The sequence below is a fragment of the Nannobrachium achirus genome (assembly GCF_963921795.1).
Source record: "Nannobrachium achirus genome assembly, chromosome: 11".
NCBI classification, from domain to species: Eukaryota; Metazoa; Chordata; class Actinopteri; order Myctophiformes; family Myctophidae; genus Nannobrachium; species Nannobrachium achirus.
Window position 1 is genome coordinate 34,419,020 of NC_137820.1, and position 12,113 is coordinate 34,431,132.

Sequence of the window (12,113 nt, forward strand, 5' to 3'; positions counted from 1 at the left end):
AAAGTTTGAGAAACACTGAAATATGAACTCTCCTGTGATCAGGCAGCTGACAACAACATGCTGCTAACGTTAACGGTTACGTTAACTGCTGCGTTAGCCTAGCCGCTCATGCTGTGCTGTTCCAGCATCCTTCAGCATGTGTTCGGTGCGTGTCAGATAGAATTAAACTGTCCACTGAAACAGAACACACGCGCGCTTCTTCATGAACAACAATGCAAGTACGACACGGTAGATGTTGAATTCGTTGTGTCTGTGGGGAAAGAAATCATATTTCATACCCGAATTTACCGCCATCTGCGCCGCCATGATGAACTTCTGGATCAGGTAGTTGTCATCCGGATTGACAGTTGTAAATGCGCCTGTAAGAAATTTAAATGTAATGGCTTTTTGGAAAATACTGTAAGCACGTTTACAATAAGAGAGCAAACAGGTTTAAATAAGATACACACTGGTGGGCACTTAAGTAAACAAGATATTTAGAAACATGTATAAACATCTGTAATCTCTTCAGGCGAGGTGGTCAAAAATTGTTCAGGGTCGAGTGTGGCACTAAGGGATTATGGGAAGTGTAGTTTACATGTACTACTACTGAATACTGACGCATCAAAAAAACAAAACACAAGCAATATTGTTGTTTGTTACTGTTGTAAAAAAAAAAGTTTGTAGTATGCCTTCTTAATAATAGTAAAATAAAAATAGGTTCGTGTATGGTGAAATACCACTTTGCAGTCGCCTCAGAGAGGAACCAACAAGTCACTAGTTCCACCCGGATAAGTTTGTGTGTTACACCACAAAGCCCATGATGCTAGTTTGACAGCAGCTATGGAGACTTGACCGCTGAGATGAGCTGATGTGTTTATCTTTAAGGTTTACTGGTACCAGACATGAAGTCTTAACTCTATCACAGAGGTTCAGAGGGGGTTATACACACAGTAGACCATGGCTGGGATTGTGAAGGTGTTCAGAACTCTGCGCAATCACTGGAAGAAATCCACCTTTGCTGTGTGTGTTCTGTCCTATGGTGGGCACTGGCTGAATGGCAAATACTGGTAGGTATAGCTCTGTACACACTGCTAGGAATCTCGAGTGGATTATATCCACATTTAGTAGAAATACACTCCCAACAACTTCATTGTTCAAGATTGTATGTTTTCTATTAGATGCTCAATAACTTCTGTTTAGTGCCAGCTAATGGTGAAGCACCAGTCAGACTAGCCCTGAATACAGGACTCTCATATACATGAGAGTCCTGGTGCCGCCTCAACATGAGGAGTAGTGGGCAATCGAGCCCTTAACGGTTTGAGCTAGGAACGTCAGATTTCAAAAATAAACTGCTTACCCAAGCCAACTTTGCTAACGATTTGACGCCGCACAACGTTCATTACACGCCGCTCCCCGGTTGTTGAATAAAACGCATTTTTGTCCGAAATTATTTTGCTTAACATAGGACGTCCGCCTCTAGTGGACAGTCGCGTCATCGCATCATCTCCGTTCACTACAATGATCAACCGGAGATGACGCGACTGTCCACTAGAGGCGGACGTCCTATGTTAAGCAAAATAATTTCGGACAAAAATGCTTTTTATTCAACAATCCGGTAGCGGCGTGTAATGAACGTTGTGCGGCGTCAAATTGTTATCAAAGTTGGCTTAGGTAAGCACTTTATTTTTGAAATCTGACGTTCCTAGCTCAAACCGTTAAGGGCTCGATTGCCCACTACTCCTCATGTTGAGGCGGCACCAGGACTCTCATGTATATGAGAGTCCTGTATTCAGGGCTACAGTCAGACAGACAGACAGACAGACAGACAGACAGACAGACAGACAGACAGACAGACAGACAGACATATAGAAGTGTATCTGTCCTCTTATTGTGTTCTATGTGCATTGTGTAGGCCTATAATATCCTTTGTTTTGTCAGTGACAATCTTCTACGGCGAGAGGCATGCCTTGAGGCAAGGGTAAGAAGACAAATGTGTCATGTCTGAGATCTCCTGTCTTTACATAACATACACTTGCCTGTTTTCTTCTTTACAATTCACAACATTTTGATATCTCTGTTAGGAATTTGGCCGTCAACAGATAACGCCACAGGAGCGGCTGAGGAAAGCCACTGTGATCCTAAATCCTGCAGCTTGCAAAGGGTACGACACACGTCTCAGAATCTCTCGCAAAACTCTACTACGAGTCTTGTTTACATCACTACAATCTATTGTTCTAACCCCCCTAGATAGATAGATATATATAGATTGATAGATACCTTTATTGCCTGGAGGCAGCACAGCAGTGTAAAGATATTTACAAAGTTACAGAGAAGTAACCTCCCCTCTGCTCTCACCAGGAAAGCCAACAACTTATTTGAGAAAAATGCAGCTCCCATTTTACACCTGGCTGGCGTGGAAATAACCGTGGTCAAGGTATAGTTACTTTATCATTATCATCATGTTGGAAGATGCACATCGGGTCTATTTGTGTCTGCTGTTTGTGCTTGATATTGTGATTCCTCCGCAGACCGACTATGAAGGTCAGGCAAAGAAACTGATTGACCTGATGGAGCAGACAGACATGCTTATAGTTGCTGGGGGCGATGGTACCTTACAGGAAGTCATAACCGGGATGCTGCGGAGGGCAGATCAAGTGGGTATCAATCGTACAGTTGCGATGATTTGTTGTTTTGTTGCAATATATTAATTTAAATTGTCTAAGTACTTAACATTTAGCTTATTGAGCGGCTGAAATATAATTCTGTATCACTTGAGTATTTAGAAAAGGGCTATACACATTTGAGGTATTATTATTGATGAGGCTTCATGTCTATGATTGCATGTGTGTCACTTGTATCTCAAAATATGTCCACATGAGGGTGCTGTGGCTCAACTATGCACAACGCCAGGTTGCCTTGTTTGTACTTCATTCAAATACAGTATAAACATGAAAACAAGAGAATAAAAAGGGAAGCTGTTTGTGCAGGTGAAACAGTTTGTCTCTCCTTGTTGTGAGTTATTGATCTATGTCTCTAAACTACAGGAGGCGTTCAGCCAAATCCCTATTGGGTTCATTCCACTGGGCTCCAGCAATTCCCTGAGTCCGAGCCTTCACCTCCTCAGTGACAACCAGGTCAAGTAAGTAGCACTCTAGTGTCACTCATGGTGATTAAAACTGGTATTCTCACCGCATATGTGTTTATTAAGCACTTGCCGTCCCTATTTTGGTCCTAGGCGAACATGTAACAGCAAAATGTACATTTAAAATTAGCCAATCTGCAAGCTCACGACGCATAACATCACCATGCATTGTGAACTAGATGCCTAGATTTGCTATTTTTGTGTTTGACAAAATATATGTGGCTTAACTTGCTCACAATTGATAACGTTTGGGGTAAGAGAAGCCGGGAAGGGAGCAATATTTGTTGCTGAGCTAGTGACTGCTATGAACTGGGGAGAGGACTATCAGTGAGGAGGTGTTGGACAGGAGTAGGACGAAGAGACTATGTCCTGCCGGCGGGGGCTTCTCGTAAAGCTATTTGGCTACTCTGTAACTATTTGGTTACTCTGTCCTCAGAAATAAACAGTCTCTTTCTTCCACATTGTAGACACATCACATCAGCCACCCTGTCCATTCTGAAGGGAGAGACGGTACCTCTCGACGTGCTACAAATCAAAGTGAGAAAGGGAACTTTTCAGTTTGAACAATTTTGTATTAAATGTAACCTAACCTGCATTTGTCAGCAACAATTCTAGTACACACGTGTGATAATTCGTTATGGATAATTGAATAAGCATGATCTATTTTATTAGATTAAAGCATTGTGGTGTGTCATCTCAATTATTTTTAACAACTCGACTGCAATTCTCACTACTGTATAATTCTAGGGTTGGTTAAAGTTGGTGTTTTCTTTTTTTTTTTACCTGTAGGGGGAGAAGGAGCAGCCAGTGTTTGCTCTGATGGGACTGCGCTGGGGTGCTTTTAGAGATGTGGCTGCTACCATCAGCAAGTAAGAATGACTACTACTGAAGTTGTATTCTAAGACCTCAGCTTTCTGAATGGAAAAAGTACTTGATTGAATGGGGACTGCCCATAAGTCCGAAGGTTCATTAGTCCGAAGGTTCGTTAGTCCGAATTTAGTTAGGCCAGATTTAGACTGCTGTCAAATCCAGCCCAAATCCGATTTGACAATTTGGTCTGGATTTGACTGCAGTCTAAATCCAAAGCTGCCCCAAAGCTGCCCTGTGGCGACATGTATGCTTTGGTTACCGTGGTAACGACGTAGGCGTCATGACGTTACGTCACTATGTCGACGCTAGTTGATTACGTTCAGGAAATGCGACATAATAGACCATAGTAAACACATTACTGTTAAGAGATTAGTCTTCAATGCTCTATGCAGGTACCAAAAATACTCAAGGTGCAAAAAGTACAGACGGAGGAAATAATAAAGAACACACACGGGAGGCATCAGCTTCTGCTGGAACCAGTCGACAGCGACACACAACTGGGCATGATTTATTTAAGACAGCCTTAGGGTAACAAGGCACTTCCTGTCCAGCACTTCATAATAAAAGTTCATGAATACACAATACAACAATTCAGTCCATAATAAATACATCAATAAATAACTATAATGGAGATCATATCTCAACAGTTACAATATTGTTTTTCTCTCTTCTTTTCTTTACTCTTGTGTTTCGCTCTTCTCTCTGGTTTTAACTGTTTAGCTCACGTGTTTTCTCTCTTTTGTTTTTCACATGTGCTCAGTGCGCTGTAATCTGGCTGTAATCAAATAGTAAATACTCGCACTCTGTAATGATGTAATTTACAGCCACGCTCTGGTCACGCAGCAAGTGACGCTTGGCCAGTTTGATGTGACTTGCATGTGACTTGCATATAACTCTATGGGGTGGATGTGGTTGCTGCTTTCAGACCGAGTCAGATGTCCTCAGATCCGATATTGATCGGATTTGAAACCACCTCTGGATGTGCTTTTTCAAAAATCGGATTTCATGTGACATGCATGTGACCTGTCTGGATTTAGACTATTTAAAAAAAATCGGATTCCACTTTTGTTGTGACTCAGATCTTATTCAGGCTAGATTTCAGTGGCAGTGTAAAGCCGGCCTTAGGGTTACTGAGGTTAAGGTTAGGGTTAGAGTTAGGCATAGTATTCTTAACAAATTCGGACTAATGAACCTTCGGACTAATGAACCTTCGGACCAATGCCATGTCACCGATTGAATTGTATATTTACGTGCACATTTTCTTCCTCAGATATTGGTACCTTGGACCATTAAAGACAACGGCAGCACATTGGTTCAGCACGTTGCGAGTAAGCCTGAATTGTCTTTCAGTCTACATAACAAATGGATGTCATTGATGAGTAGCTTGTTGTCCCCCCCCCCCCTCGGTGATAACCTGCCTTTTACGTCCCTCAGGAGTGGCCTCAGGTACGCAATGTTTCAGTGTCCTACCTGGCTCCCAGCCTTCGCCCCCCTGACCTGATCAAGGAGATTTATGTGCGGCCGAACCTGCTCAACCGCATCATCCGCAGGCTTAAAAATTACTGGAACCCACCTCTTGAAGGTAACGTAGCGTGTTTATATCGCTGCCCCAGCACGAGGCTCCCTCAAAAAAATAAATGTTGCCTTTGTCATGCACCGAAAAGAGAAGATCTACAAGCTGTTGTGTAGAAATGCTATTTTCGGTGCATGACACCAGCGTACTCAAGTATAAGTCAGGCATTAGGTGTTTATACATGTTCTGGAGCTGCGTCCGCTTTTTGTTTGTTTAGAGCCTCCGAAAGAAGAAGAGCCGGAGAGGTGGGAGGAACGGCGTTTGTCCACACATGAGTTGATGATCAAAACGCACAACAATAACCCAGTGGAGAGGGTCAGTGGAGACAAAAGACTACTTATAAACTATGATCATTAAATACTATAGTTATATATTATAACTATTATCCCTCAGAACATAATGACAGTACATTTTCCTCTTCGTGCATCTTCTCCTCTCAGCGGATAAACGATTCGCTGATGATCTGTGCAGAGCCAGACAACTTCACAGTGGGAGAGTTTATCACCGTTGGGTCAGTAGCTGTATACTGCATATATATATATAGGGCATTCACCAAATATTCGAATATCAAAGTCACTATTCGACGTTGTTCACCGAACAACGTATTTTTATTTTATTTTATTGTTTTCTCTTTAAAAAAGATATAGTTTATAAAGCTTGGCTAGATAGGAAGTCAGAAGAATGAGTTGTCAATGCTCCTGGTGGATGAATTTGTTAATGCTTTATACCAGGGGTTCTCAAACCTTTTTAGGCAGTCACCCCTAAAATAAACATATTTGAACTGGGGACCCCCACCCTGACAAGCACTTAGAATTGTAGGTATTACATTTAATGTGACTCGGTTCCGCAGATAAATATTGTGAAAATAGCAGATCTACATGCTCACATTTGTGAGCATGTTGATCGGCTATTTTCACAATGTTCGCCTCTTGCTTACTTAATATTTGACTGTTTGGCCAGTCCTGTCGAATATTCGACTATTCGAATACTTTGAGATCGAATAATTCGAATACTAAAAATCACTATTCGTGAATGCCCTACTGCACACACACACACGCGCGCGCGCACACACACACACACACACACACACACACACACACACACACACACACACACACACACATGCTGTAAAGGCAGCTAGCTTGTTCAAATTATTTAAAATTTAAACTATTGTATTCTTTATTGTAGAAAGAAAAAAGAAGAGGACCCATCGTTGTTTACTAAACACAGCACAAACTTGGAAGTGGGTGCCTGTCAACTCCAGCTGCCACAGGTCAGACTTTCCTTCACTCAGATGGACTTTACTCATATCATTTTGAGTCAAAAACAAACCCCTGAAATAATTGCAGATGGTATCATTTGGTAGCTCAGTATTATGCATAATATATGCCGAAGATCCGTTCTTTGCCACAAATACGGTAACTTATCTTCAAGCTAACATGTTGCATCAAAACGTAGCTTGAAAATCCATGTGTGGAGTATGCCTACATTTAGAATATGTGTCCTCTAGTGCAGGGGTTTTCAAAGTGGGTGACGGGGCACCCTGGGGTGCCGCGAGATCATTTGATAATATTTGGAATTTATTTGGACACTTGAAGAAATATTTAGTATCATTTTAAACTTGAAGTACAAAGTTATTTTCAGTCAGTTCTAACCAAAATGGCTATTATCTCAACGTTTTCCTCGCAACATAATCACTAAAATATCGTCACTGTCGGGCAGAAACCTTGTATCTCCAAGTTTCAAATGTGTACGTCTTTTGGTAAAGACTGTCGCACAAAACTAGTGAAAACAGCCGATCTACAAGCACATGCGAGTCGTTGTGTGCTTGTAGATCTGCTGTTTTCACTAGTTTAGTACATTTTATGGATGATAAATACAAAATGAACGGTTTCCACCCGACAATGACGATATGCTATAAATATAAGGTGCTGGGAGTGAAAATTATAATGTAGGGGTGCCTCGGATAATATTTATGGGGTGCCCTGAGACAAAAAAGTTTGGGAACCCCTGCTCTAAGGCGCAGTGTATTTTCTGATAACCTTCTGTCTTCATCGTGACCCTGCAGGACACGGGGGGCTTCTACAACATTGACAATGAAGAGTACGAGGCCATGCCTGTAGAGGTGAGGCTGCTGCCTAGGAAACTACACTTCTTTATCAGCGCTGAGCGCAAAGAGCAGCTCCTCACGCAGGTGCAGTGAAACCAGAACTTAAGAGGAGGAAGCAAAAGGAGACGAGAGGTGGAAGAAACGGCAGCAGTCAGCGTCCCGCTTGCCTCACGGTCCATACAGCAGAACAACCTCTGCCTAGCCTGTCAGTGTTCAATTATCATGAAGCGTTGGTCTGATATTAGTCTTCTGATCATCTACTGTAAATGTCCATAAAATACCTTGGGGGGCTGTTTTGACAAGAGACTGATTTGTGGGTCCGATCAGGATTTTGGAGAATTCTAGAGTGATAGCTGATGGTTTGACCGATATTTTGAAAAAAGTATTTTAAGCCCTATTCAAACATATTTCATCTACAAGCTCATGCGTACTGAGCTTGTAGACATGCTTTTTCTTATTTAGGACATTTGGACATTAGACATGCCAAATGATGCCACCTATAATGACATGCCTAAAATAGGGACACCAGGTTGAAAGTAGATAAAAATCATGCTACATGTTGTCAAAAAGGTCAAATATCAGCACAATTCGACACAATCTGGAAGAATGAACACAGTACATACGTGTATAAACAAGGACCAACCTTTTTGTTTTTTTTCCAAGACATCATGGTTACTGAACAGTAACAGTTTACCAATATTATTGTGAAACTCATTAAACAATCAGTTTAATCTGTTTTTGTCCTGTCACTTTTGTACACCTGTTAAAGCAGACTTAGAAACCCAGTGCTTGTCAATAATGTAATGACAAGTATTTCACTAAAACCTGAGCAGCATAATTTGAGACAAATACAAGATCCGAGGGAACAAGAATACTTTATTGTTTCAGAATGGCAGTTCTGTGGAATCAAGTTGCACGAAATCAAGAGTGTCTCATGCAGTCAAGGTCACGTATACATTACTGTCGTCTTACAGTGCTTTATATTCATATTGATTGGGTTGGTAGTTTGTTATTGTGAAAGATTATATTGCAGCTACTGTATAACAAAGAATGGTTATGTGAGTTATATATGTCAGTGCCATGTGTGCAATACAGATAATGCTTTCTATTGACATTCAGTGGAGTGACACGCTATACAAACAGATCAATATTAGCTATTGCTGGTACGAGTAATGAGTCGGCAAACGACTCCACAAAGAAGGCATTTTATACAGTTGTGTGTGTGTGATGTGCATATTCTCATACACCTGCAAAACAAATAGACTGGGTGCCAGAATGCCTCTGTGTGCTGAAGAGTAAGTAGATGGACCAATCAAGAACAGGAACAGCACGGTTGATCATCGTTATAAGAACAATGGGATGTATTTGAGCAAATACTTTACAAGACTTGTCAATTCATAGCAGTAAAAAAAGAAAACATCCAGAACTTGTCCCTTTAAGGCCCCATTTTAGCACCAGTCCTCAAACATAAAATGTACTTTCACACCATTAGCCAAGAAAACATCCAAAGAACAAAGTCAGCGTCTGTTTCCTAAATCCACACAAAAGCCAACCTCAAAAAGGTTCAGTCATCAACTTATAGATCGTTAAAAAAGAACACAGATAAATACAAAATCAACCCTGATGACACCTCAATCAGTTCACATAATGAGCCATCAGTCTATGAGCAGTATCCAAAAGACACTCATTTCCAGGTCAGTCCATCTCTAGAACGGGTTACACGATGAATGGGACTCTGATGAAAAGAGAGAGGAACCCTCAACCGCAACACATGGGGCCTTTTCTGTGTATCTGTCCAGGGAGAGAGAGAGGGGTGGGGGGTCCACTCTTCCCCTCACTACTGGCCATGACATCACCACACAGACAAAGAGATGTTTGTCATGGAGACAGACGAGTGCAGACAGCTGAATCTGAACACAGCAACAACTCTCAATGAGTTGTGTTCGCTCAACTCAACAGGAACCAGGAGGAAGTTGGAACAGAACTGAGCAAGGTATCGGCAGCACACAGTGACAGGGGCCTTTTCCACCGGCAAAGAACCGGTTCCAGATTCCAGAACCAGTGCCGGTTCAACTTTTTTGGAACCTTGGTTCGTTCTTGCGAACCGGCTTGCGTTTCCACCAGATTGAACCAGAGGAACCAAGGATTTTGTGGTTCCTGATCGGAACCAACTTTTACGGTTCGGAACCAACTCCGGTTCTCGGTGGAAAAGCTCACCTCTGGTTCATCCCATAGGCGGGAGAAAGAACCAGAACTGGTTCTTTGCCGGTGGAAAAGGCCCCACAGAGAGCCTCTCCACGTCAGTAGACAGTAGGGCATTCACGACTTGTGATTTTTGCAAGTCGACTCGACTCAGTAAAAAGTTGAGTTGAAGTCAACTTTATCGATGGATGACGTCATCACATCACACACGACCCCACAATTATTTGGGGGGGTCCCCAGATGATTAACTTAATGTGAAACATTGTTTTCTCACTCAACTGTAAACAAACCAACATACAGTTTAATGTGTATAGAGGGTATCTGCACATTTCTAAAGTGCCAATTTAAGGACTTTTTAATACCTCTAAAATGGCAAATTAAACATTGTCCAAATTGTCAAATATTAGAGGCAGAAATTGTGAAAATAGCCATCTACATGCTCATCGCGAGGCGTTGTGAGCATGTAGATTTGCTATTTTCACAATAGAAAGTATTATTATTCTTTTTTTTCAACTTCGACTTTCTCTGGTGGGCGTCGACTTGTGTAATGAAGTCGACTTGTCGACCTTTTTGTTAATGCCCTAGTAGACAGACTGGCTCAGTATAAAGAGAACAGAGGAGAAAAGATGAATCGTGTTCGTAGGAGAAAGTTAGTCCAGCAGTGGAACTTGGTGCAGCATTGCATGATGAGTGTGTATCATCAAATCACACTCATCATGATCACATTAAATCAAAGTACTCAACCCTAGTACTTGAGTGAAAGTATAGTCCCCCAGTCAAATTTGTACTGGAGTATTTGCTTTTAGAAATACTTTAAGTATTCTGAATAGTGAATATACCTAGTACATTGTCTTTATAATGTCAATTAATCTAGAACATTTCCAAGAAAATTCCAAACATTTAATTATCATATATTTTTGTTACATTAATAGTATACGTTTGTGTCCAGGGGGTTCCTGCCTAGATATGTAGAGTCACTCAAAAGTACAATATCTGTTTTTTTAAATGTAATGGAGTGAAAGCCACCAGTTAACAAAAAACTAAAATAAATTAAAGTACAGATAAACTTAAGTATAGATACCCAAAACATTGCTTAAATATACATAACTGTCCACCACTGTATGATACAGCAATCCATCTTGTGTGTAGTAGTTTAAAATGTGCTGGGTTAAGGTGCAAATTCTATTACAGTAGTAAACTAAAAAGGGGTGCACCGCAGAATGTCTATCTCCGCCAGGACGGCTGGCCTAACCATAGCTGTGTCCTGTAAGTCGTAAGTTGCAGTCGTCGGGACCCGAGCTAGCTGCGGGGAAGACTTGTCACATTTGTGTCGCTCCCTAAAGGCAGAAGTGGAAGCACTAGAGGTGGGACGTTTGCGAACGAATCAAGTCTTTTGAACGGCTCTTTGTAATGAACGATGGGATCCGGTTTGCAGTTTGCAGTAACCCGGACAAGACGGAGCTACTCTTCTTCCCAGCTAAGTCTTGCCCCATGCAAGATCTCACTATTTCCATAGATAATGCATTGGTGACTTCAGTTCCGACTGCTAGAAACCTTGGTGTGGTCCTGGACACCCAGCTATCATTTAAGGCACATATTGCATCAGTCACCCGGTCCTGTAGGTTCACACTCTATAACATCCGTAAAATCAGACCGTTCCTCACCCAGGAGGCAGCGCAGCTCCTCATTCAGACATCTGTCATATCAAAACTCGACTATTGTAACTCTCTCCTCACTGGTCTCCCGGCATGTGCACTTAAACCTCTCCAACTGATCCAAAATGCCGCGGCACGACTGGTCTTCAACCAGCCTAAGTTCTCACATGTCTCTCCCCTTCTCCGCAGCCTCCACTGGCTCCCGGTTGCGGCCCGCATGGAATACAAAACACTGATGCTGACCTTCAAAGCAGCCAAAGGTATGGCTCCTCCATACCTCCAAAAGCTGATCAACCCCTACACCCCTACTCGTTCACTTAGATCAGCCAACACAGGGATGCTGACCGAACCCTCGCTAAAAACTCCAGGGCAAAAATCCACTCGTCCGAGACAGTTTGCCCTCTTGGCTCCCAAGTTGTGGAATAAACTCCCTGTCACACTTAGAACAACGGACTCACTCGCTACCTTTCGCCGTGGACTGAAAACTCACCTTTTCAGACTCCACCTAAACCCTTAGCACTACAGTAAAATCAATGACCATACATGAAGCATTTGTTTGTTAGGTTTCTTTAGAACTTG

At 42.0% G+C, this 12,113-nt stretch overlaps 2 protein-coding genes across 4 annotated transcripts in view; one reads left to right on the forward strand and one right to left on the reverse strand.

Moving 5' to 3' along the window:
- The window catches only part of nup205 (nucleoporin 205), a 50,152-nt gene extending 49,845 nt beyond the window's left edge, over window positions 1-307 (reverse strand). For both annotated transcript variants that reach the window (XM_080737560.1, XM_080737559.1), the window contains exon 1: window positions 279-307. In XM_080737560.1, coding sequence (XP_080593686.1) covers window positions 279-306 — 28 coding nt within the window. In that variant the 5' untranslated portion in view covers window position 307. The remainder of the gene's footprint in view (window positions 1-278) is intronic.
- A 503-nt stretch (window positions 308-810) lies between these two features.
- On the forward strand, window positions 811-8,401 carry agk (acylglycerol kinase). 2 transcript variants are annotated; one of them, XM_080736633.1, is made up of 14 exons: window positions 811-1,049; window positions 1,921-1,960; window positions 2,064-2,143; window positions 2,341-2,416; window positions 2,511-2,636; window positions 3,027-3,121; window positions 3,592-3,661; window positions 3,914-3,993; window positions 5,265-5,322; window positions 5,429-5,576; window positions 5,785-5,882; window positions 6,008-6,078; window positions 6,756-6,840; window positions 7,636-8,401. In XM_080736633.1, the coding sequence occupies exons 1-14, from the start codon at window positions 940-942 to the stop codon at window positions 7,768-7,770; spliced, it is 1,272 nt and encodes a 423-aa protein (XP_080592759.1). In that variant the 5' UTR covers window positions 811-939; the 3' UTR covers window positions 7,771-8,401. The 2 variants fall into 2 exon arrangements, with proteins under 2 accessions (XP_080592759.1, XP_080592760.1); XM_080736634.1 differs by having other exon boundaries at window positions 6,760-6,840.
- Window positions 8,402-12,113: the final 3,712 nt, after the last annotated feature.

Coding starts and splice junctions, on each gene's coding strand:
- agk (XM_080736633.1), top strand. CDS start 940: ATGGCTGGGATTGTGAAGGTGTTCAGAACTCTGCGCAATCACTGGAAG. Junction 1,961..2,063: donor AGGCATGCCTTGAGGCAAGG/GTAAGAAGACAA, acceptor TATCTCTGTTAG/GAATTTGGCCGTCAACAGAT. Junction 6,841..7,635: donor GTCAACTCCAGCTGCCACAG/GTCAGACTTTCC, acceptor GTGACCCTGCAG/GACACGGGGGGCTTCTACAA.